The sequence below is a fragment of the Eublepharis macularius genome, chromosome 15 (assembly GCF_028583425.1).
Source record: "Eublepharis macularius isolate TG4126 chromosome 15, MPM_Emac_v1.0, whole genome shotgun sequence".
NCBI classification, from domain to species: domain Eukaryota; kingdom Metazoa; phylum Chordata; class Lepidosauria; order Squamata; family Eublepharidae; genus Eublepharis; species Eublepharis macularius.
Genome location: NC_072804.1, coordinates 23,256,244 through 23,282,818, shown reverse-complemented (window position 1 = coordinate 23,282,818; position 26,575 = coordinate 23,256,244). Strand labels below are relative to the sequence as shown.

At 44.8% G+C, this 26,575-nt stretch overlaps 1 protein-coding gene across 2 annotated transcripts; it reads right to left on the bottom strand.

The window, feature by feature from the left end:
* Nucleotides 1–1,408: 1,408 nt before the first annotated feature.
* WFS1 (wolframin ER transmembrane glycoprotein) lies at nt 1,409–26,096 on the bottom strand. 2 transcript variants are annotated; one of them, XM_055000114.1, is made up of 8 exons: nt 25,856–26,096; nt 23,970–24,062; nt 15,073–15,164; nt 12,774–12,918; nt 10,942–11,112; nt 9,279–9,359; nt 6,292–6,437; nt 1,409–3,401 (listed from the first exon to the last, which is right to left on the bottom strand). In XM_055000114.1, exons 2-8 carry the CDS (start codon nt 24,055–24,057, stop codon nt 1,593–1,595), a joined length of 2,532 nt encoding a protein of 843 aa, XP_054856089.1. In that variant the 5' UTR covers nt 24,058–24,062; nt 25,856–26,096; the 3' UTR covers nt 1,409–1,592. The 2 variants fall into 2 exon arrangements, with proteins under 2 accessions (XP_054856089.1, XP_054856088.1); XM_055000113.1 differs by having other exon boundaries at nt 23,970–24,059; nt 25,856–26,007.
* Nucleotides 26,097–26,575: the final 479 nt, after the last annotated feature.

Genomic DNA, 26,575 nt, shown 5'->3' with positions numbered 1-26,575 from the left:
TCCACCTAGTTTGGAAAATAGCCCCTGTCTTGACTTTGTTGACCTGGATCTATGCTATGGCTATCTTGAGGCTAGCCTGCGGAGAGGCACTCTACATGGGCCTCCCTTTAAAGACAACTTGGAAACTGCAGTTGATACACAACAGCCCAGCTACTATCAGGTATGAAGCAGAATCTGCACTTCTGCAGACACTCAGTTGGTTAGCAACCACCAAGTTCAATTCACCTGCAGCATCTTTAACGGCTTTAGACCCACATACCTGCAACACTGCTTCTCCTTCTATGTTCCACTGCAATAGCTCCGCTCCTCTGAGCAAAGCCTTCAGGAGGTGCCACCCAGCAAACAGGTAAAACTGTCAATTGCCTGTTCATGCATATCATGTTCTACTAGACACTATGCTGATGGGACTGGGACAGGCTTTCCTACCATCCCCTCTCCTATCAGTGGGTGTGTGGCAGCAAGAGGCTTTGAAATAGAAAGTATGGGGTGCACTACCAGCTCAACTCTCCTCTGCTCAGTATCTGGCCAGTATGACAGGAAAGCAGAGAAAGTGGCTATTGGGGGAGTGGAGGGAGTACCAAGAGAGAAATTGGGGACCAGAGTGGATGGAATTTCCCTCTGCAAATATTGCAGGCTCCTGAATTTGTAACAAAATTCCCCAAATGTTCCACAAATTACATAGACTCTAGCACAGCTGGAATGGTTAGTGCATGAGAGTGCCGTGTTCAAACAAGACTAAATTTTTTAATTGCAGATTTAAATTTTTTATTTCACCTTCGTATTTACAAGCACAGACCAATAGTCAGATATTTGTTTCCATCTCCTGGACAAAATTTCTATGCATTGCTTTCCCTTAACCATTCAAACTCTTGACCTGGGCCGATTCCAGATGGCCCTCCGCATCCCGAAACGTCGCGTGTCATCGCGCGGAAAACACGAAATATTGCGGTTTCTCACGCGAGGTCGCGCGAGTTTTGCGCGAGGTCGCGCGAGTTTTGCGCGAGAAAACGCGGTATTTCCCGTTTTCCGTGCAACGACGCGCGACGTTTCGGGATGCAGAGGGCCGTCTGGAATCGGCCCTTGTCTAACAAAATCAGTTTCTTTTTGTACGAAGGATACTTTCAATGAAATGAACTGGAGACTGTGTGGCAACTGGTCCTCCTCAGAAGTTTTTTTCAACTTGTAGTTTAACGCAGTTCAGTCCTTTTGAGGTTGGACACAGGTCGTTGAATTGAACTACATGACACTGCTAACATTTCCTAACAACCACAACATAAATAGACGCTTAAGCTGTGCTGCCATCCTCAAGGTCAGCTTTAAGTTACATATGCAGAAATACACCGGAGAAGAGAGGTGCACCACTGTAGAATAAAGTGCTTTTAATATCAACTAGAGAAATACAGCCCGGTGAGAAACACTGTTCATGCTTTAATATGCAGATAATGTAAGTGACTTGCTTAAATTGCAGCACACGAATGACTAAAACTGCAGAGCAGAACGCAATACTCTTAACATTCATTCTGAACCTCATTACAGCAGCTTTTAAGCCAAATCTTTGGTCTTGGCAATACAAATGGTGCTATTCAAACTCACTATGCAACTGACAGAAATGGGTAAAAGAAAAAATCAAAGGCAAACTTGAGAGCTTTCTGAACAGTACTTCTCCAGTCGTGCTCAACTTTCACATGCCTTCCTGCCGGCAAAAGTTTCGCCATGCAATTTAAGCAGGATATCGCTTTCAGTTCGAAGACAGGCCACTTGCTGCCCAGCCGGCCTTCCAGAATAGTACTGAATTCAATGATGCTTCCTTGCCTCAAGTTCAGCAACACCTTCTTGAACTCATTGCTTGCCTTCAGCACAATGTCTTTGGTTACATCCTCATCGTCCTTCATCTTGTTCCCATTCGTGCTATTGAGAGGCATGCCCACAGATATTTCAAATTTGTAACGGTCAAACCGCTTCATGTGGCAATTGTGTTTTGCCAGGTATTTTAAGTGGCACAGCTCCTCCTCTTCAGCGGTAACGTTTTCCGGGGAACATGCTGGATAGGTTTCACCATACAAGCATCTCAGCCAGTCTCCAATAAAAAAGGGAAGCATATTTATTGCCGATTCTGCACTATTGTCAATGTCGGTGATTCTGACGTATTTGAACCTTCCGGTCCACGTCACTCTGTGGCCCTCCAGATGACTGCATAAGATCTGGGTACGGGCCATGTTGGTTTCCCTCCAAGCCCGTGGACCACACAAGAACCCGTACTGATTCCACGTCAAGGTAGAGTTATATACTTTCATCCCCTCTGAGCGATACACATAAAACCAACAGAACAACACTATGGCAGTTATCCACACCAGAATGAGTTTCACGATTGAACTCTTTGATAGGGACTTTACCATTCCAACCACAGAGAAACTGGTCTTTGTCCACCACCGGAAAAGCAAAGGAATCGCGCATAAAACAAGGGTTACCACAATTTTCACAAGTTCCAGTGTTATGAACCACTTTACAAAATGGATGAGACACATCAGTGCAATACCTATCAGTAGAACAGGAAGCGCAAAAAGGAACAAAAAGTAACCAACAGAAGCACGGATCAGTCCAATGCCAGTTGACTGCTGCAAGATAACCACCGAGAGCTCACACCACATGAAACACACCAAGTAAGGAACCAAGTAGTAATAGGTGCCCTTGAAGTTCCGCATCTTTGCCATTCTAAAGAACAGATAAAACAAATACAGAAATAAAAGGCAAGGGAAGCTCATGTTGAACACAAAGAAGTGGCCAATAGGGATGCTGTGAAAGGTTTTGCCCAACAGTTTGAGGGGCCCCAAATTTATTGGCACCACCTGCAATATAGAGAGCGTGCCCGCGGCAACTTCGGTCAGCAGTGCTCTCCGGGTGTAAGATTCCGCACTTGTGGGTAAACTCAAGTAGCTTGCCACCATGAAGAAAATGGAGATTGTCGCCAACTCGGAGCAGGGTATCCAGTCCTTGCTAGCTATAGGGAAAGAAAAAATGACAAAGAAGACCGACAGCAGGAAGTAAAGATACGGCTCTAAGTGGTTCCAGCCAAAGTTCACTTCCGCTTCCTCAACATCTAGATTTGGCTCAAAACGAAGCAGCAAGTCTGTGAGGGTACGGAAGTTCTCCCAAGCTTTACTGTCCTGAAAGACTTTCAGGGTGCAAATCACCATGGAAATGAAGGAGAGATAGAAGATGACTAATGGGATGAAAAAGGCAAAAAAGTCAATTGTCAGGTTGCTGATGATGAAGAAGAAGAGGAGGGCATTGATGTGGTGCGTGGGAACAATAGTGGACAGCCAATGCATTCCTGCCTTGGATGCAATGTCTATGAGGTGCTCCTTGATTTCCATAATGGCATGAAGGGGATACTTGATAACCTGGAAAGGAAGGAAACACAACACAGTCAGAAACTTTTGTGCGCTTCCTGGACAGAATGTGGAAGTAAATCAAGCCAAAACTTGCTCTTCAGGAAGATGCTAAACTGCTGTTTCTTTTAATTAACTGGCAAATTGTGACAACAGATGCGCTGGGCTTAGGGGCCGACTTGATTCCAAAACTCACCACTACCAAACCAGGATCCTTCGGTTCTTTCAGTTCAAACAGGACGGCGACACAAATGAATGCTCCTATAAACCATTTCTGATTTAGCACTCTTACCTGATCAAGCAGCTGCTAACAAAAACAAAACATCAATTGCCTCTCTTTTATATATATATATATTATTTATTTATTTATTTCCCAAATTAATAGAAAGTCAGCAAAAAGGAAAAGGAAAAAAACAGCTATCTACCAAAAACCAAAAAACCAACAGAAATTAGGAATAATTACCAATTTTCTGTGAAAAGATATATAATACATATTATACCCTAACTCCAAATTTACCCTTACCAACATTATCCCTTAACTCCAAATTAATCTTAAATAAATGCATCTCCTTCCCCTCTAAAATATATTTCCCTGCCTCCTAATCTGCAAACGTACAAACCATCAGTTCTTTTCTCTCTGTTTCCCGCAAAAAGTCTATAAGGGGATTCCAGGTAGCAATATACTTGTCCAGTGATTTTTTTCCCTAATCAAAGACGTAAGTTTGGCCATCTCAACATACTCTGTCATCTTTTCCAGACAGTTCTCTATTATAGGTAACATTGTAGCTCCATTTGTGAGCGTATAACAGTCTCGCTGCTGTCATCATATACAAAAAGAGTATACCACGAGTGATTTCCAACCGTTTGTCCATAAGTCCCAACATGAAAGCCTCCAGTTTCATTTGTATATTAGTCTTTAAAATCTTCTGAATAATTAAATGTATTTGTTTCCAAAATGTTTTAGCTTTGTTACATGTCCACCATAGATGATAAAATGATCATCACGTCAAGTGCCTCTCAATTTTCTGGGCCCATCCAATTAATCTCTGACTAAGAAACATAGTCAAGGGCTCGTATGTACTCTCAATGTATTGATGCTCCAATTTATGTTGTGGAGAACCTCCACTGCAGTGTTGGAAGCTCTACAGCAAAGCCTGAAAAGGACAATTTGTTCACCATTGCTTTATAAGCAAAGATTCTCACAGATGAGCCATCATATATATCCACCAGTAAATGAATGAATGAATAAAAAATGAATGGGGCAATTTCTTAGAGATGCAGACATAAATGGAATTTAAAAAACCCTCATACTTCTCAGCAGAGACAACCAAGATTTTGAACAGGCAGATACCATAACATACCCTGGCACAAGGTATATCAGTCCAAGATAATCCTCACATTACTATGTGCTACTCTTTTTGTTCCTAAATAATGAATTCAGTGTAGCAGTTAGGGGTGGTGTTAATTTGGAGAAAGAAGTGAGAAGGGTGCTCTTCAGAATTTCAGTGGCACAAATCTACTGGGCAAGTTAGAAACAGGTTTGAATTCTAAGCTGTGGGGGGGAACTGAACACAGACCATGGATAAATGCAAAAAGGGAGTATGAATAGGCAGACAGAAGCACCCTGAGGCTTACTAATTGGCAATGTGATTGGTCATAACAGAAATAGTAGTAGTAGTAGTAGTAGTAGTAATAGTAATAGCAATAATGATGATGATGATAACCCAGAACTAGCATGTAGCTGCATCCAGCTACATGCTAGTTGACTTAGTCAATGCTTCAGGTCAACAAGCCTTAACAGTGTCCTCAATATCAGTAAATATCTGGGGACAATACAAAACATTTCTAGCCCTCCGTTTACATTTTTTTTCAATTCTCAAGTGACCATCTCATGTGTTCTTGATAACACATTTTTTTGCAGCACTACTGGGTTGTTGTACAGCCATGGTAATACAGACCTAAATCTGTAATCTGGACAATAAAGCAACATCAAGCTAAACGGGGTGAGACAAGCTCTGAACAGCCACTCCTATAGAAAAAGGTTGTCACAACCTTCTCCTCCACTTTTTTTCAGCTCTGCTGTATCTTTTTTTGAGGTATCAGAATTGTACACAGTCCTCCAAATTAGGTTGGACCATAGATCCAGACAAGGACGTTATACTATCAACCACTATATTTTCAATCCCATTCCTAATAATTCCTGGCTTTCTGTCTACTTGCCAAGTGTTCATGTTGGCTGGTGCGGCCGTACTGGTGTAGTTGTTAAGAGCAGCAGGACTCCAATCTGGAGAATCGGGTTTGATTCCCCACTCCTCTGCTTGAAGCCAGCTGGGTGACCTTGGGTCAGTCACAGCTCTTTCACTGCTCTCTCAACCCCACCCACCTTGCAGGGCGATTGTTGTGAGGATAACAACAACACCAGGGTTTTTTTTCTGGGAAAAGAGGTGGTGGGACTCAGTGGGTTGCCCTTGGAGAAAATGGTCACATGGCTGGTGGGCCCGCCCCCTGATCTCCAGACAGAGGAGTTTAGATTGCGCACCGCGGTGTGGAGGGCAAACTAAACTCCCCCCTGTCTGGAGATCAGGGGGCGGGGCCACCAGCCATGTGACCATTTTCAAGAGGTTCCGGAACTCCGTTCCACCACGTTCCAGCTGAAAGAAAGCCCTGAATAACACACTTTGTAAACCACTCTGAGTGGGTGTTAAGTTGTCCTGAAGGGCAGCATATAAATCGAATGTTGTTGTTGTCGTCATCACAGATGGGGCAACAAGAGGGTGATACCTCGATGCCAAAGGCCCTTGCCAGTCTGGGCTGCTTTAAGAGAAACATCCTGTCCAAGAGGGCACAGTCGAGGGAGCACCAGCCGCCTCTAAGCAGGCAGGAGGCAGCCTCTGATACTTACCCTGAGTCGAAGGGGAAGCTCCTCTGGACTCTTCCCTGCCAGCTCGTCGTCATCTTCATCTTGCCCAAGTAGCTTAGTTGGGATGATCCCCTTGGCATACTTCTTGGTTATTTCAACAAAATCATCCAAGGCAATGTAATTCTTTGCTGGAGGTTGTCAAAACAAACAATCAGAATGTTGGCAAAGACAAAAAATGGTGGGTCGATACCGGTGCTTCTAAATAACAGTTGGTACTGCTTTACAGAAAAAATGAAAAATAACGGATTGTTGAATGAGGGTGAAGATCTTAGCTATCAGGTAAAGCCAGCTTTAGGTTTGGAGGTACCCCTTCTTGCATGGGGCACACATGCCTTCCAGCCCGCGGAAGAGAAGCTGGTGGAATGCTGCTCCTTCAAGAGCAAAGCCCTGGGCCCAACACTCCCGCAGGAAGCAGGGGACCGCCCCACGTGCCCAGCCCACGCAACAACTACAAAGAGCAGATGAAGAAACCCTAGACGGATATCCAAAGATCAAACAGGTGGCTAAAATGTAGCTACACCAGTGTCGATAAGAACCGAGTCACCACTAACTTCTGCACAGCTGAGGGAGGAACGTGCCTGTGTGGGCAGCTCCCACCATCTCCAGCAGGCACATCATGTGCAGCTCCATTCGGATTTTCTCTTAACATTTTTTTTTATAATTAATTTTTATTAACAAGTTACACATAATGAACAGATCAACAAATATATGAATATACAAACAATTTAGAAACTATCAGTTGTGATAACAGTGCATATCATCAGGGGGATTTTCTCTTAACTTTTCAGCTGTGCATTTCTGTGGCTGAAACCCGTTCGGAAAGTATAGCCATTCTATTCTTTTCCAGACCAAGCATAAGCCTGTGTTCGCAAGTGCTGCACTTTTCAACTTTCCATCACCACCCCTTTAATTTGACAAGGTAATTCATTCTTCTGGCTGACCCATGCTTTTTTTTTTTTAAAAAGAATTTCTTCACTAATTTCTGCCTTGACTATTGTGCGCTTAATTTCCTCCATTTCATGTTACCTGTCTTCTGAAGAGCAAGAAGTATTGGAATATACATCAAGCTGGGAAAAATTCAAGAAATATGTGGAGAAAAAGTGGGACATGAAGGGGAAATTGTGGTCTTTGGATAGTTGTTAAGGGGGAGATAGAAACTTACTTAAGCTTAAAAGGGGGTATATTATTATATTCTATTGGATTAGTATAGAGTTATAGTATTATAAAGTTAAGAGTAAGATAGTATATTCATATGGGAAGGCATAAGGTTGAATAATAAGGTTGTATAGGTAATAGGGAGTATATACGATATTTTAGTGATGTAACAGAATAGATTTATAATATAGACAACAGGTATTTAAGGAATAGTATATTACATATATATATATATATATATATATATATATATATTTTTTTTTTCTTTCAGTTAGTATATGTACCTATTAAATACTTACATAATTTTATACTCTTAATTTAGATAAGTATTATATTAAGATAGTTAATACAAGTAAATAGACTAGATTAGTATGTATTATATAGATATATATTATATATATTATTATAGACTTTAAGAATTTATATTATATATTCTTTAGGTTAAGTTGGGTATGGAAAACTGTTGGGAGTCATTAGAAAAGGGGGGGGGAAGGATGGGGAAAATGTAACGGGGTGGAAAATGATAATGATTATTATGTTTATGTTTGTAAACCCATCCAATAAAAATTCTTTAAAAAAAATTCATTCTTCTGGCTGACCTATGCTTTTTTTTTTAAAAAAGAATTTCTTCACTAATTTCTGCCTTGACTATTGTGCACTTAATTTCCTCCATTTCATGTTTCCTGTTTTTAGAAAAGCAACTGTCTTGCATGCTGACATTCAGAGCTATCATAAAAAGAGGGGAAGTCACTGGGATGTCCCAGTCAGAGTGGTAGCGTAGGATTAGGGATCCTCACTGAGCTACAAAGCCCATTGTATGTCCTTGAGCCAGGCACTCTTCCCTCAGCCCACCTCACAGGGTGGTTGTGAAGATCCATCTTTAAAAAAAAGGAAGGAAAAGGAAGGAAGGACTCCAGCCTGGGGAGAGGAAGCACAACTCACTTGCTTCTGCTCCTACCATTTACTGTGAAGATCTGAAGCATAAAGACAGATGAACAGAGCGCGTTGGTGGTAGCAAACATGTCATAGTGGCTATTTTCTCCACCATCATCAGCACGTGTCCAGAGCTGTCCAGCAAGACAACATTTGAGGGCTCATTATATCGTAGGGAGGGGGTCTCAGATGCTTTGCTAATGAGTTAGGAACCACACACTTCACCACTACATTGTACTGGATTCCTACTAATGCTCTGTCTTTGTGAACTTGAATCTATTTACCCTATGGCATCGTTTACAGAACTGTTCCTGATATTGACTGTACTAATCTCACACTGTATAATCTGCCTTGAGTCTCAGTGAGAAAGGTGGACTAGAAATGACATAAATAAAAAAAATTATGACTGCACAGAAGGATGTGTTTTTATCCATTTCAAGGGGACCCTGTGATTGTGCTAATGTGATACTGACAAAATCCATTTTGCATTCTTTCAAAAAGGCCCTCAGTAGCACAAGACAGTGCATTTAAGAGACTTCTTGAAAAATCTTTTTTTGTCACTGAAAGGAATTTTTAAAGCTAAAGCTAAACAAAAGAGCAGGGTATGTCACTTGACAGACATCTAAATGAAGTACTTGGAAAAAAATGAGAGATGCAGTTACTTATTTCTAAAGTTAGTTAGAGTTCAGCACATAAGTAGAATCTAAACTGGCAGTCTGTTGTTTTAGGAGAGTGGCTAAGTTGTGACTGTTGCCCTGACATATAGATGTTCTTAGGATTACCACCTTCAAGACTTCAATTTTAGCGCATGAGCAAGTTTTGTTCACTGGAGAACAATTTTTAAAAGCTTCAATATTTCAACCTAAGAAAGGCGCCCTTACATTCGCTGCTCACCAGCCGTTCCAGCATTCTTCTTTGCTTCTGAACAGACTTTGGAACTGGGCCAGGCTGCTTTTCACCACCTGTCCTCAAAAATACAAGTTAGATCAGGAAGTGGAGAAACAAAAGCCATTCAGAAGATATAAAACATCACCCAGCGTCATCTGTCCATTCAGAAGAGATGGGATCACGAGAGATGTTTCAGGAGGGATCCAAAGCAGAATTTTTCAACTAATTCAACAGCTTTACATTGACTAATTGGTTAAATCATCCCTTGATTAAAAAAAAATCACACTACTATAAGCTTTTCACAGATGGATGTCTTTCTGAGATAAAGAGGTGAGAGTTCAATTACAATTTGATATCCTAAACGACCATTTGTCATTAGAAGGAAAAGATCTCTTCTATATCTCCTTCTCCTATTACAGTAACACAGAGATGCAAAATGTGCTCAAGTGTGCCCTTCTCTTGCAGCACTCTCCGCCAATTAATATGTGCCTTTTCCAATGTTCAATCAAGCAGTGAAGCTTAAATTAACATTTGCAGACTTGCCTCACTGCCCCCATGCCCCCCCCCCAAATACTGGACACATTTCCCAAAGGTAAGTTGAAAAAAAAACTTAAGATCAACTAATTTCAGCCCCTGTGCAATTCACTGCAGAATAACCTAGTATTTGCGAGTTATTCTGACAGGAGCTGAAACAATAAATACTATTTATGTCAGCTTTTTGTAAGGACTTTAAATCAAAGCAAAATAAAGCAAATAAGAAGTGCATCCATTTTAGTTAAAAAGAAGAAGAAGAAGTGCATTCATTTCATTGCAGAATGTCCTTTACACACCGATGTCTCTTTCTCTGGCAAACAGGTGCATTAAAACCATAACTGATTTTTTTGTTATGGAAAAGCTGTTTCCAGTGATTTGGGGCAGAGAAGAGGCCTTGCTGATTTCCACAGGAGTCACAATCTCTCCCCTCCAGGGCGCCAACCAGCCTTACACCAGCTAGCTGCAAATGTGCGCAGAACTTACTCTAGGAAAGGCCTCCCTATGAGACTTAGGAGAACTGTTGAAACAGAGAGTAAGCAGTAACAGGCCAACGGTGTGACTCAGTCTCTCTCTACACAAGACATCTTACACGAGGAAGCTCAAGTGAAGGGAGTTGCAATGTTAGCTGGGAAGCCGAGTTTTAAAAGACAGATCGAAAGGCTTTCTCAATATCATATCTCTAGAGCAGACAGAGATCACTCCTCAGACGGTTTATTCATTTCACCTTCACCTCCCTAAAGAGCCTTGGGAGGCAACAATGAAATAAACAAACCCTCTGAGGAGTGATCTCTGTCTGCTCTAGAGAGGTGAAGTTGACAAAGCCTTCTGATCTGTCTTTTAAAACTTGGCTTCCCGGATAACATTGCGTCTCCTTTCCCTTGAGCATCCTCGTATAATTCATGTAGACAGACTCTCAGTATTTGAGGCTTATATGGTCTAAGACATCTGAGTGCCCACCTCTTTGGCACTCAAAGTGGAGCCCTCTCACGCACCTACAGAAGTGTTAGCGAAACAACCACCTTGACTGTTATTGCAGCAGTTTTCCTTAAGCAAACTAAGAAAAAAGTATCCCCATATTTGAAAGACTAAATATAACCATGATCAGTAAATCTGGATACAAACCTTCATCATCAACTTGGCCGACATTTTCTAATAATTCTGAAACAGCCAGTCGCTTTTTCTTCTCTGGGTTTAGTTTCCAGTACATGACCGAGCCAGCCTTTCTCACAACTCTTTCCAAATCAGTTTCAGACGCTAACTTCTTCACCTCTTGCTCATTCTCCAAAGTGATGCCTCAAGAAAAGAAAAATGTACCCGGTATGATTATCCCACGGGTGGGGTGGGGTGGGGTGAAATATTTAGGGTTGCACATAATTTATTCAAAAGCATAGAAAGTGATGACAAAACATTTTCCCGTGACCAAGTTCTTCCTTGTGTAGTCTCTAAACTTTTTATTAAACTACAGTAGGGAACCCTTTATAGTGACGCCATTGTTTAGAGAATGCACCCTTCCAGAACACCAAGGGACAGTCCTGGACACAGAGACTCCCTTTAAGAACTGCAACTTTCATACTTTTACACAACAGCACAGAAGTGGGGCTCTCCAAAAAGCAAAAATGTGGCAAACAAGAGGAAGCAATTAAAGATAATTGATTTATTGCACAGGAAATTCACAACCTTTGCAAAGAAAACTCAAACATCTCCCCTAGTGATTCCACTGTGATTATTCATGCTGTGTGGTAGGGTTGTACTTTTAGGCTGTCCTTGGCTACTAGTCTCTCTCTCTCTCTCTCTCTCTCTTTCTCTCTCTCTCTCACACACACACACACACTCTTACACAAATATCTCTCTCTCACACACACACACACACGCACAATCCTGTGCTATCTTCTTTTTAAAAAACTGTTTTTGGAAGCTGATTGCTCTCTTGCAATACTTGTCATCTGATGTTTGAAAAACTCCCCGTTTTGGGGAATACCAGCAAGGCAAACTTCTGGTCCTGGACTGCCCAGTCATATATGGAACAATAGTAAACAATACTAAACTCTGAAGTAAGTTCCATGTTATTCAACAAGTCAGTGATGGATTTCCTGGGGGCTAGCCACCACCCACAGTATTTTTCCTCTGTCACTCACCACTTCCCGCCTACTCCACCACACCAGGTTTCCCAACAGGAACTTAACAAGAGAAAGGTTCAAGCAGATAGAATCTGGGGCTGGGTATAAACCCTACCAAGCCTGGATTGATAACCAAGTTAAGCTAACAAGCACTAGATGGTTTGCTTTTAAACATGATCAGGAAGAATGTTTATTGAGGAAGATACACAGAGACTGAACCAGGAGTTGTGTGAAGTTAGATTTTACACACCACATGTCTCGTATGGAAAGCCCTCTCTTGGGCAGGTTTATAACCTACTGATACAGCCCTCAGCTGGCCCACAATAACCCCACAGTTCCACGGGCAGGAAAAGATCCCTACAGCTCTCATATCTGCTCAGATCTTTGAGTCACAATTCTGCCAGAGTGACCCCACCTCTCTCTCCACCTTCAAAACCTCACTCCAACTACCTTAATCTCCTCTGTCAGCTCTTAATTCTTCCCACATCCTGAGCTCCTAGGGGCTGATCCAGAGAACTGCTGGGGTACATAACTGTCGTCTGCCTGTCACAGGGACTTACTCACAGGAAAGCACCCATAGGATTGCAGCCTTTCAGAACATTTTCCCTTCCTTCAGTAGTTGACAACTGTGCAGATTTCCCTTCCTTCAGTAGCAGACAACTGTGCAGAACTGTGCACACACACACAAAGAAAAAAACAGCAACCAGGATTTGACCACAGACCCAATTTCTACTGTGAATCAGCAGCACTCAGTCTTCTAATAGGTGTCCCTCTCGAGTAACTCAAGTGTAAAGACCCCACAAACAGACACTGCTGATGACCAGAAGGGAGCTTCACCTCTTCGCTCTGCTAAGCATTGTTTCAGCAGTTTACCGGCTCCCCTTCGCCCCTGTTTAGCTGCAAGGAGCAGCCACTCCACGGCTTTGCAGCTATTCAGTTCCTCATCTCGGTCTTCTGCTAGCTTCAGGTAATACTTTCCCACCTACAAAAAAGAACAAGATTCCTTTAAACGGCTCACATCTTTGCTCCCACAGAGCTAAAGTAGCCATATGGCATGCCAAGGTAGGTGTCTAAGGAAAAACTAGGAAAGAAGCACTGAAGGGTGGCAAGACACCATACCTACAGGTTCACACCCCGAAGGGAAATAAGAAGCTGCTCAAGATAGATTCAGAGCAGAACCACAAGTGACAAAAGGCACAGATTGGACACTTGTCTGCTTCCCTCAAGTTTTGATGGGAAATGTAGGCATCCTGATTTTGCAGCTTGGCTCTCTGACTGCTGTCCAATGGACTTTTCAACTGTCACTTGTCCAACATTCTGCCAAGCTGCCGACATTTCCCATCAAAACTTGAGGGAAGCAGACAAGTGTCCAATCTGTGCCTTTTGTCACTTGTGGTTCTGCTCTCAGACTACCGACTGGTCCATTCAGCTTCGTGTTATGTACTCTTGATCAGTGGCCGCTTCCTAGAGCCACATGCATAGGACAGTTCTTAACACTTACTATCCAAGTCCTTTAAATTGGACAGGCCCAGGACAGAGGTTGGGGACCTTCCACACCTCAAATGCCAAGCCGCTATTGAGTCATAGCTCCTCCGCACAGTTCCCACCAACCTTGGTGGACTGGAGAGCCAGCTTGTTCTAGTGGTTAAGAACGGCAGGACTCTAATCTGGAGAGCCGGGTTTGATTCCCCACTCCTCCGCTTGAAGCCAGCTGGGCAACCTAGGGTCAATCTCAGCTCTCTCACTCAGCCCCACCCACCTCACAGGGTGATTGTTGTGTGGATAACAAGTTAGTGTTAGCATTATCCCCATGATACAGCTGGGGAGCTGGGGCTGAGAGGAATGGCTGACCCAAGGCCACCTGCTGAGCTCATAGCAGGAGTGGGATTCGAACCAGTAGAGTACTGATTCACTGCCCAACCACTTAACCACTATGCTACAGCAGTTCTCTATAAGAGGGTCTGTGGAGAACACTACATCTGTATTGGTTTTACCTGTCACAGCTTTCCCTAAAAAATCCCAGGACTGAAGTCTGGTAAGAATTCTTTACCAGACTCCTAATCAGTGCTACAGACCCCCAGGGTTCCCCAGGGAGAGACAGTGACTGATAAGCCAGTAGAGATCTCCGGGGCTGAAATGTCCGATAGTTGCCACAGGGGCTGGTAATGCCCTCCCTATTAGCAACATTTTTCTCTCACGAAGGAGAAAAATACAATGTGGGAGCAGAGCAGGGCAAGGTATTTCAGAAGCGATACGGTTTGTGTGGGAAAGTGGCTGCTCCAAAGCCGTTTATTTTAATAATGCTCCACTTGATGAGCTTGGAGGGGGTCACAATACCCCCACCCCCACCCCCAGACAGGAGCCTGGCAGGGAGGCACACCTACACCCCAGCTTCAACCATCTGCCTGGCGGAACAACTCCATCTTACAGGCCTGATGAAAGGATAACATGTCTGGTTGGGCCCGAGTTTCTGCAGACTCCACCAGGTGTTGCACTGCGTTACTTTCTTTGGGATGGGCATCCACATACATTTTGTCACCCACATCCTGACCCAACTTTCTCATTTGCAACTCTACAGGACTAGAGATGGAGCCGGGCCGGAAATGTGGATTTGCCAGTGCAGAAAGCTGGCCTCCTCGCCTGGGCACCAGGGAGATGCATTGCTCTTCTCCCTCCCAAGAAGCAGGAGAATGGAGGAACAACGTCTCTGAACAGATGAGGAAAAAAACGTGTGAAAGAGCAGGCCACAGACAGATCTTGGCGTCCTCAGGTATGGCAATGTTGGCAATGAAAACAATCCAGCACAGCATGTCTTATAAAGAGTGAGAGTCCAGTAGTACCTATAAGACTAACAAAACTTGGGGTAGGGTTGGAACTTTCGTGAGCCACAGCTCACTTCTTCAGAGACCAAAATCTGAAGAAGTGACCTGTGGCTCCCGAAAGCTTCTACTCTACCACAAGTTTTGTTAGTCTTATAGGTGCTACTGGACTCTTGCTCTTTTCTACTGCTACAAACAGATAAACAAGGCTACCCATCTTGATCTAACTCCTTACAAAGTTAGACAGACAGCAGAAGTCTTCAAAACTGTAACAGGTGAACACCCTGTGACAAGGTGTCAAAGCATGAACAAACTACCTCTGCCTGTGCTTTGGACTCCCCGGCTTTTGCTCTTTCAAGCAGTTCCTCAAAGCGCACCTCTGGATCCTCCTTCATCTCCTTCATGGCCTCTACAAAAAAAAAGTCCCAAAGACCTGAGCTTTACAAACAGTTTGCATTATGGGGAGCTTGGGGGCCAGCACCATTCGGCCCCCATAAACAGCCAAGTGGAATGGAAAGCGGTTATAGACTTTTTACATGAAATAGATAATGATTTGATGGTATGTAGATTTATAGATTAAGGAATACAAACTTTAGAAAAAAGAAAGCTTTTATTATTAACATAGAGCAAATGAAAATTTGAAAATGATACATATTTGTCACGGAGAAAATCAGAACCCCGCTTGTAGTTTAACTAGGGGTTTTTTTGCTCTCTCTTTTTAAAAATTATTTTCTTTTTCTACATCTTCTCTCTCGTCTTATTTTTCTCCCTTTCCTTTTCTTTCTTTCTTTGTTTTGTTTTTGTTTATATGTATTGCTAGGTCAGTTTGTTTGTTATATGATTTTGTTTTTATTTCTTACGTATTGCTTACTTTTTAAGTAAAAATATACTAATTCAAGTGGATTGCCTAAAGGATAAGTTTCTTAAACACAAGTCAATTGCCTTGACTGCTGACAAACTATGTTCCATCTTATACCAGCAAGAAAAGCTAATCAGAACTTTGATGTTTCACAGACACACTTAAACTGGAACTCTAAGGGCCAAGCTAGAAGTGACGAATTACACTTGCATGGCAAGTGAACAGACGCACGTGTATTCCTCCCTGTTCACTTGTGCTCCACTTGCACTCCACTCGATCACCGTAGTGGAGCACAAGTGGAGGGCAAGTGAACAGGGAGGAATACACGTGCGTCTGTTCACTTGCCATGCAAGTGTAATTCGTCACTTGTCGCTTGGCCCTTGGTTACTGCTGCCAATTAAAAGGGGCTTCTGTCTGTTTGTGTAGAAGGAGTGTTTCAAGACCACCATAGACCACCATATTCCACAAAGAATGCTGACATCGTGGGAATTTGCTCTACAGGCTTTGTTTCCTCTTTCCTCCTACAAGAGTTGAAGAGTCTTCACTCAGCATACATGTTTACGTTTAAAGGCCCAATTTCAGCACCCAATGAGCTCTGACTCAGAAATGAACAGGCAGTCTCCAAAACAAATGCATACTTTAAAAGGTCACTACTTAGTTCTTGGGATGAAACACACAAGAACCAGTTACTCGCTCATAACCTTTGAAAGCAATAAACTTTCCCGCTTCTTTGCAAAGACTGTGGCACTGGCTCCTCTGAAAAACCCATGTTTGCTTCCTCCAAACCCAAATTCAAGTTAATCAGATCTTGAGATATTTACTTACTCTCATCCCATGACTATCCATTGTATAATCAGATTCCTTAAGGTTTTAAAAAAATGCACTGCAGTTACAAAGTTCTAGGTGGAAGTTGCCAGGAGCACAAGTTTTTATTACTTTTTTTTTATAACACTGGTGGAAGTGGCCCACGTCATTTTGTCTATAGGCTGAATTGGTGCCCTTTCGGTGCCCTTTCTTATTCCACTGTGGCTTTATTGATAAGTGAATGTGGAAATTCCTCCCTCTTCTCATCACAGCCATTAGGGGGAGCAGGAGGACTGGTAAGTACCTGGGTTTTGTTTATCTGGCATGTGGTTGCATTCCCTCTAGAGATGGGCATGAACTGGGGAAAAACCAAACTGTACGGTTCATGGTTCGTTGCATTTCACGAACCACGAACTTTCATGAACCTGCCCTAGTTCGTGAACCGGTTCGTTTGGTCCATGAAAACGTCAGCAGAATGTCACTTCCAGGCCAGCAGAAGGCCACTTCTGGGTCAGCAGAAGGTCTGCAGGAAGTCCATCCCCTGTTGCCTAGGAAACTGATTTATCGGCGCCAGGCTGTCTGCAGAGATGAACCAAAAAACGAACCAAATGAACCAGCCTAAAGTTCATGGTGGTTCATCAGAAATGGGCTCTGACGAACCACCAGTTCGTGAACCACGAACTGGGTGGGTTCATCATGAGCTTTGGTTCGTATTTCAATTCGTGCCCATCTCTAATTCCCTCTGCAGCCCTGACCAACTGTTGCTATTACCTTCTTTTGCAAAGCAGAGAGGGAGCTTCATTCTAGTCTTACAAGTCCAGAAAGCTGAACTGTCCCGTGAAGAACAGAAGCCCACCCCACCTTCTCCAGGCCTGTTGTCCTCCAAGTGGCTGGATCAGGCTTCCCACAAAAGGACAGATAAAATAATACTAATATCGACAGACCAACAGCTGGACTTTGAATAAGGCAGTTTCATGTGTTCAGTGTGGTTACCATGCAACTCTTTTGCAAAGCAAGGAGGGAGGTACTGCATTTGGCTCTGCCACCTGTGGCTGACATTTTGGGCTGGCACTCACCACACTCTCTCTTAATTCCAAAGATGCCTGCAGGCTCAAAAGGGTTGGGGAACAGTGGGCTAGTTCCTCTCTGTAGTAAAGACCCTTTCATCTCAACCAAAGGAAGAAGTCTGCACATTTACCCAGAAGCTTCTTCAGAATTTCTCAGCTGTCAGGAGAGAGATTGGAGCTGTTTTTTTTGAGTTTCCGGGGTGTCCAGCTAATATGACTGCGTTCCTACTGCAGATTCATCTTGCAGCAATCAAACGGCTGAGGCCATATATTGTCGAAGGCTTTCACGGCCGGAGAACGATGGTTGTTGTGGATTTTCCAGGCTGTATAGCCGTGGTCTTGGCATTGTAGTTCCTGACGTTTCGCCAGCAGCTGTGGCTGGCATCTTCAGAGGTGTAGCACCAAAAGACAGAGATCTCTCAGTGTCTTGGAAAACGGTTAAGACAAAAAACCACAAGTTTGCTTTTTGGGCCTCGCCAGGGTTTATAACTAACACCAGTAAGTACAGGAATATTTATTTTTTCTACTTTTTAATGTCTCCTTTATTGCCTTGAAAATACGTTGTTTTCCTTCTACAGCAATCAGCCGTCTCTTGGAACAAACTCATTCCTTGCCTACCTGAACCCACACTTTCACTCATGCAAGCCAGGAGTGAGGCTTCCAACAGAAGCAAGCCGTGAAACATCCTCCACATTTTTTTCCCTGAGACAGAATTTAAAACACCATTTGCATTTCATACTATTTGACTCAAATGCAAATGAAGCATGCACACGGCTGCTGCCAAAAATGAGAAATCTGTGTTATCTAGTTCCCCACTTCCCTTCAGTAATGCTTAGCAGTGATTAACCTATCCTGGCGTGTTTGAGTTCTACATTTTCCACCACTCCTGCCATGGGTATGAAATGAGCAAGTTTTACAGGGTGCTCTGAAGGGGGGGGCAGAGAATGCAGCTATCATTTTTGGAGGCAGATATGTACTTATCGTAGGATCTATAATGTCTCTTGATATACCTTTTAATTCACAGGACTCTCTGCTTTCTAAACCAAAGACTAGCAATACAGGGGTTTTGATCTACTGAAACTGAATGCTAACTATCCCAGAGTCTATTTTTAGGCTTCAGGGAAAGATTCTTCAGCAGACAACAAACTCCAAGCCAACAGAACATTTCTCACAGGCATTCCATGTGCAAGGGGGGGGGGGAATTCCACATTCCCAGATCCCTGAAAATTCCACTCGTATTTGCTACATGCAATTCATGAGGCAATTCAGAGAATCCACTATTTTTAAAGCAACGTGCCCCAACAGTCCTCAGGGACACATTAGCAGAAAGAGTTATCCACAATGGATAAGGCCCTAACTGATAAGGCCAAACGATCCATCTATCCATTCGATTTATAGTCTGCCCTCCCTGCAAACGAGCTCAGGGCGGGTTACAGTAAAATGCTCAAAAGCATTAAACATATAAATACAATTAAAAACCAAAGAACACCATAAATACATATAAAAGCATTTCGTATGGCGAGCCCCCTCCAGTTTCCACAATCATAATATAAAACAAAACAAAACAGAAGGGGTGGGGTGGGGTGGGGTGGGGCCACAATTTATAATAATGTGGTGACTGCACTTATAGGGGGGCAGATGACCACGTTGCTCCTCTGGCGTTGCTCCTCTGACCAGTACACGTTGCTCCTCTGACCAGTACAGAAGCTCCTAAATGATCAAAGACTGGCCTCAACTGTGCGCCTGGCAGAACATCTCTGTCTTACTGGCCCGCCGAAAGGATATAAGATCTTGGCGGGCCTGGGTGTCCTCCGACAGAGAGTTCCACCAGGTTGGGGCCAGGACTGAAAATGCCCTGGCCCTGGTCGAGGCCACCTGGACCTCCCTGGGGCCAGAGACCACCAATAGGTTCCTATTTGTCGATCTTAATGCTCTCTGGGGTACATACGGGGAGAGACGGTCCCGCGGGTATGCTGGTCCCATGACTGACAGAGAAATATCATATTGAGAAACTAACATTCCACGTGGGGCCCCAATTTGGCTTGGCAGCACAACATGGGGAGAAGAGGGGCTTCCGCACATCTCTACATCATCATCTGGAGCAGACATGGCTGGGGGGGGTGCAGGGCAAATAGACCACCTCCCTCCCTATGTTCCTCCTCGGCAATTTCACTCATCTGAACAGGGTCTCCTGCAGGTGCCACCCTGCACATGGGCAAAATCAACAGCAGCCCATATACAAGCTTTTTCTGTGGTGGCCCCTACCCTGTAGAACAACATGCCCAAGGAGGTCAGGAGAGCCCCCACTCTTCTGGCTTTCCGCAAATGATGCAAAACCGAATGGTTCAAAAAGGCCTTTGTACCGTAGGGAGGGGAGTTCTCGACCAGAAGCTGACAACCCTACAAGATACCCCATACTAGGTATTATACCCGTGGTGAACAACATGCAATGAGGGGGACCCACGCTTCATTTGGAAGGCATTTTGTCGGTCCCAGTTTCTTTCACGATCTGCTGGATGGGAGATTCAGCACTAACGTTTTTTTCTGGGAAGTGCCCAAAATAAAAAGTGGGGGATGGAGCACTCCTGAGACTCATCATGGGGAAGACATATCCCCACCACCACCACCACCACCACCACCACCACCACCACCCGCTCAGTTAAGACATTATGCGGAATAACAGGAAGGAAGCATGTGGTAATTATAATGGTGAGTTCAGCCTGCCCTCCTTCAAAAGACTTGGAAATACAACATGCAGGGTTGGTATATCCCCAACAACAAAATCAAGATAATGTGCCAAACTCCACTGTGAAGAGTTTACTTCTACTGAATCAACCTATTTCTCCCATGTGCAATCCAAGCAGACTGCAACGTAATCTCCCCAGTAAAAAAGATCTCCCCTTGCCTCAAATCTGATTTTAAAGAAATCAGAGAGTAGGCTTCTTGCCTGTCTCATTCTTTGCCAAAACTATACAAAGGGAGACCACTGAAAAGTTTAACTAGGGCTCCAACGATATACACCATCAACACATTGCCATCCCTCTCAACTTCTGCTGATGGCTGAGCATCTTGCAGAGCTGCCTAAAGTCCCGTATATTGGAACTGGGGGCTCATCAGACAGCGGAGGCTGCAAATGGAACCTAGATTTGAGTATTGCATGCCCAGAACTCGGGCTTACCAGCAGAAGACACGAATCTACATCATTATTTTTAAAGTCATGGACCTAAATGTTCACTATGCTTTTTAGCCAACAGTCCTATTTTCCTCAAGCCGCTTCTTTTCATTCAAGTGTTTAAAAGATTTCATCTTCAGAATCCAACCATTTCACAATGGCACCAACAGCCAACAATGAATCAGACTCCAAGTATATACACATCCTGAAAATATGCCTGAAAATAACACACTTGTCTATCAAACTAAAGGTTGCTCGCTGGAGGAAGAAAAGAGAAGCGGGAGATATTAAAAATAGCGAAGGGCACATTTTCAAGCGCTCTGTTAAGCTTTTGAAATGCTAGCCAATCGCGACATTAAGTCTCATGTTTCCAGAAAAGGAAATAGAATCAGACTCCCAAGAAAAATCAAAAAGAGTCCAGTAGCACCTTTAAGACTAACCAATTTTATTGTAGCATGCTCGGGGGTCTATGCGACCCCCGAGCATGCTACAATAAAATTGGTTAGTCTTAAAGATGCTACTGGACTCTTTTTGATTTTGCTACTACAGACTAACACGGCTAACTCCTCTGGATCTACTCCCAAGAAACACTCCTATTTGCATTTTTTTAGTCCCAAAAAGTTTTCTGCTTTCCCCTATACTACGTGGTTAAAGCAATATTTAACAAGAGAAATATTAGTCTAAAAACACATCCCATCAGCTGTAAACATACTATCTAAGCTTCTGGAAAGGGCTTGAAATCGGGCTTCCGATACCTATCATCTCTAAGACAGACAGGCGTGTTTGCGCCTTCCTTGTTCTTGCATCAGCCATGTGTATTTCCAAGGATTCTTTGCACATATTCTAGCAATTTTTTATGCCTGACTTGTTTGTGAGTAGATTTAAGGCAGGGCGATTCTGTGGCTTGTTGCTTTAAGTGGGATGCTTGTGGAGATAATGTAGCTTAACATGCCAGTCTAGAAATTCAGAGTTCTGCATGTACGCAAGCATCTCTTCTCTGCAACAAAATACAGAAGCGAGGCTCTAATTAAAGACATTGCCCAGAATTAAGAGCAGAGGGCACCCGCTGTTTCTGGTAAAACACCCACTCCCACCATACCTGGAGGAGAGGAGATACAGCTTCTGCAAAGACACTTCCATAGCAAGGTCAAAACAGGCCTGACCAACAGTTGCTTATTTCCAAAATAAACCCCCCACAGGGCTTTTACGGTGGCATACCAGCAATTCAAATGCTCATCACAAACGCTGTTCAATAAAACACAACAAAGCTACCAGAGATAATAAAACAATACGTATCTAATTCCCCCATAGACAGTTCTTGGCCACCTTCTGGTGGCAAAAAAGGTCTTCTGCAAAACTCAGCTCCCTGGATGTCAGAAGAGAGGCTCCCTGGGCAAGGAATTCCATCAGCAGGGAACTGCTCCTGAGAAGGCCCTGGAGCCAGCAGCCATTGGCTAAATCTTACAGAACACCCAAAATAATGTCTTAAATGCTTCAGCCTATTCTTACGTGTAGCCTTAATAATAATAAAGTGCCCTCAAGTTGCAACCGACTTATGGCAAGGCCTCAAGAAGTCCTCAGTGCAAGAGAGGAGTAGAAGTGGGTTGTCATTGCTTGTCCCTGCATAGGGATTCTGGACTCCCCCCCCCCCCTCAGGCTGTATGAGATAATTAAATACCAAACAGAGGCCACCACTGCGACCAGACAGCCAGGCAAGCCGGCTCATCCCTCCAGAGGCCACCTCCGTGGCAGGAAGGCCCATTGTGGCAGCGTGTTCCTCCAGCTCCACAGTGCAGCCCTCCGGAGGCCCCGAAGCAGTCGCGGAGGCAGCAGGGAGGCCCAGTGCAGCGCACCCCTCCCAGCCTGTTGCATTTTTCATGCAAGAGGCTTTGTTGCTAGTCTTTTATAAAAGGCACACTACGATGCAAAAAGCTCTGCACCAAATTCACATTTCATGTTTAATTGCTCCCAGCCCCACGCCCCTCAGCTCACTTGCTCTTTCCATTGTTTGGATGACTGGCACCTGAAATGCACTTCCCCTAAAGAAGCAGGTTTGTAGCTTTGTGGTGCTGCTGTACTTGGGCCTCTTGTTGGGTAAAGAGGTGGCAGTGATTGCCAATGGGTACCTTTCACCAGCTTTTGCCCTTCCTGGGCAGGAAAGACCTTGCCACTGTAGTTCATGGCCTGGTAACATCGAGATGAGATTCCTGCAGTGCACTCCATGTGAGGCTGCTCTTAAAGACTGTCTGAAAGCTACAGTTGGTACCGAATGCTGCAGCCTGAATGGTGACTGGAGTGGGTCAGCGGAGCCATTTCACTTGAGTCCTGCTCCATTTCCACCAGCTCCCCAATTTGCTTCTCGGCCCCATACGGTTTGGGCCCAGCCCAGCATACTTTAAGGACCGCCTTCTCACATACGAATCTACCCATTCACTCTGGTCATTTTCAGAGGCCCTGTTTTGGGTGCCCTCGCCACCTGAGGCTAGGTATGTGGCAAGCCAAGAAAGGGCCTTTTTAGGCATGGCACCAAAACTTTGAAGCTACCTCCCCAAGAAGATTTGTCTGTCTCTCTCTACGGCTGTCTTCTTCTGCCAGCTGATGAAGACTTTTTTGTTTCATTTGATGTACTCCCTTTATGCCAAACGTTACTGGCACTCCACCCTGGTTTTTAGTGTTGTGTGTTCATGTGTGTTTTCGCTAAATTATTTTTATAGTTTAAAATGTTGCTTTAAATTTAAATTGTTTCATGTTTCAGTTTCTGTTTCAGTTTCGTTTATTTACGGTCCACAACCAGATTTAAACTTATAAAACAACACATTTCATTATTTGGTAAACAATATACAAGTTAAAAGAGTCTTTGGTTAAAAGAGTACAACTATAGATGTTAAATATCTGATTAAAATATTATCATATAATTATATTGAGTATAAAATATCAGTTGGCATCCTACCTAGACATTTTAAAATTTGGAAATAAGAGATCGAAAAACTGCAACAATATGGGCTGTCTTCTGCCAGCTGACGAAGACTTTCTAGTTTTGTTTGATGTACTCCCTTTATGTCAAACGTTATTGGCCCTCCTCCCTGGTTTTTAGTGTTGGTGTTCGTGTGTGTGTTTACTAAATTATTTTTATAGTTTTAAACGTTGCTTTAAATTTAAATTGTTTAATGTGTCGTGTTAAATTTTTAACTGTTTGTCTGCCTTGCTGACCCTATAGGAAGGAGACATACAAATATTTTAAATAAATAAATGGAAAACAGAGATAAGGCAACAAACTCTCGAGAAAGGGATTCCAGGCTCAGCTGGCCTCACCTTGTCTTTCACTACCAGCTGCATTTAGCTGGGATCTTCTGAGGGCGGCATAAGCGGGGCTTGAAGGAAGATCGTGTGCAGGGTCCATTTCTGCTGCAGATTGGGGAAACGATAAAAAGACAGGCTAAGGATTAACATGCATAGGCAAAGGAGACAACACGTACAGTATAAACAATACAAGACAGTTATAAATATGGGAGCAGTGAGAGGACCGTCAAGGCCTCCGGCTTCCCTTCTGAGAAAGAGCCAAGAGCATCAAAAAAAATTTCTCATAGGAATCCACTGAGGCGGAGAGAAAGGCCCGAGTGAGAGTGCTGATTCATCATCAGATGCGGAACGAAATGCTCGTCTGGCAACCACCTCCTTATTAAGCATTTTGGACTGGCCCCACTTGAAAGCCGCTGGCGTGGCACAAGCATTAGCACCTATTAAAATAACTAATGCATACTTTTAACTTATAAGCACAGTACAGCAAGATCTGTCACACATATTTTAAGGAGGGGTTGTAAATTGCACCATTCTCAAGGTCTGTAGAAATTTGGCTTTCGCTACTCTCAAAGCAGAGCCCCCGTTTTCTCCAAGTCAGCTCAAGGGCTTCTGCTGACAGATTTCCATGCTGGAATGAAGGGCACAGAAGCCGTCCTTAGCAGCTGTCCGCCTTCCGTTCTTGAACTTCTCAAGACGCACACAGAGCACCACGGTCTGTATAAGAATTCACTCCAGGAAGACTAACCAGAGACCAATTTCATTTCTGCTTGCAGAAAAAGAGTGCTATTTCTAACTGTTTCAGGAACTTTGGCTTGATACCAGAAAACTCTATAAAAAGGCACAGAAACTGAGAGACCCACAGAAAAACAGTTAAGAGAGGGAGCTCTTCAACCGTTAAAGGCAGAGGGGCTCTTCTAGGTACATGGCCTCATGAAAAGGCAGGGGTTAAAATTCTTGCTCCAAAGAGTTCAAATGACTGTCAGCTTAGTTACCAAAAATGGGTAGCCATAGCAGTAGAAAAGAGCAAGAGTCCAGCAGCACCTATAAGACTGAATAAACTTTGTGGTAGGGTAGGTCACAGCTTACTTCTTCAGATACTGTATCTGAAGAAGTATCTGGCTGCATCTGAAGAAGTGAGCTGTGACTCACTAAAGCTCATACCCTACCATAAATTTTGTTAGTCTTATAGGGGCTGCTTTACTCTTGCTCTTTAGTTTCATTCTTCCCCAGAAGGCATGCCTGACCCCAGCAGGCCAAGATGGGACGGCAGACAGGGGTCCAGGGGTCCCAGGAAGGAAGTCTCGGAGTGCCTGAAGAGGGAGGGAAGGAGCTTACACGGAGCCAGCAGTCACCCAGCTCCAGAATAAAGGATCCTTCGCAGCGTGCAGGATGCGTCTCTCCTGCTGGTGACAGCAGAAAGTAAACAAGGAGAGAAGAAATCACACGCCCAAGGCATGATTTCGGGCATTGCCTAAAAGCCTCCATGTACTGCTGGCCCCGCAATAGCATTCCGCACGGCCTTTTCTCTTCTTCAGCCTCCCTGCAAAAACTCCCAGGAGCAAAAGGCGGCGACCCCCAAGAAAGGCCACGGCAGAGCCCCTGCAGCAGCAGCCGCCGCCCACCTGCACACGCTGCCAGAGAAAGCGCCGCCCTTTCCCGGGGAGTTTGACGCGCCCGGACTCGCCCCGGGGAGCAGCGGGCACTGCTCGGCCCGAGCCACCCGCCGGAGGCTCTGAAGCCTCCACCCTGCGGGGCTGCCCTGGGCGCGCCTCCCCCGGCTTTGCTCCCGCCTCCGGCGCGCTCAGGACACCGCCGGCCCCGTGACGCGGAGTCGCCCCGGGCTCTCGCAACCCGCGGCCGCTGCGCGCTCGCTCCGGGGCACCTGCCGCGCAACTTACTTCCCCGCGTCAGCCCGCTCCGAGCAGGCCGGGAGGCACCAGCTCGCCGCTGCCGCTGCCCCTTCGCTCCGCCGGGCTGCTCGGAAGGAACGGGGACGGCCAGGAAGTGCCCGCGCAATCGGCGAGAGGGCCGGCCGAGGCAACGCCTCCAGGGCGGGCGGACGGGCAGACGAGGGCGCCCTGCAGCCAAGCAGCCCGCTCGCCGGAGCTGCTTGCGCGGCCTCCCGGTCCGGAGCCGTCCTAGCCGGGCTGCTCCGCGCAGAGTAAGGCGGGCGCCGCCAGGAGGAGCTCCGCCGCTGACTCAGGCCGGCGCGTCGGCTCAGCCGGGCCCCTCCGAGGGAGGCGAAGGGAGGGCGGGCAAGGACCAGGCGGGCCTGGGAGGGCGCCCGCTTGGAAAGGGCGTTGGCCGGGGGTGCACCTAAGGGACTCCCCTCCGCCCCCTTCGTGGAGGGACAGCTATGAAGAAGAACCTGCGCGGGCGGCTTCTGTGCAGCCCCTCACAGGTCTCCAAGGAAGATCCTTATATGAACAGCAATTAAGTGGTGGTGGAGAGTGCCCTCAAGTCATAGCTGACTTATGGTGACCCCCCCCCCCGCGGGGTTTTCCTGGCAAGAGACTAACAGAGGGGACAGGTCTTCGCTGGAGGTCTCCCATCCAATTGCTAAGCAAGGCTTCCCCTGCTTAGCTTCTGAGATCTGAAGAGATCTGGCTTACCTGGGC

Excerpts from the sequence above, each read along its gene's own strand:
- WFS1 (XM_055000114.1), bottom strand. The coding sequence starts at position 24,057 with ATGGACCCTGCACACGATCTTCCTTCAAGCCCCGCTTATGCCGCCCTC. Across the intron at positions 15,165-23,969 it reads AGCTGGTAGTGAAAGACAAG|AGGCCATGAAGGAGATGAAG; the intron begins GTGAGGCCAGCT and ends TTTTTTTTGTAG. Across the intron at positions 3,402-6,291 it reads AGCTTCCCCTTCGACTCAGG|GTTATCAAGTATCCCCTTCA; the intron begins GTAAGTATCAGA and ends CTTCCTTTCCAG.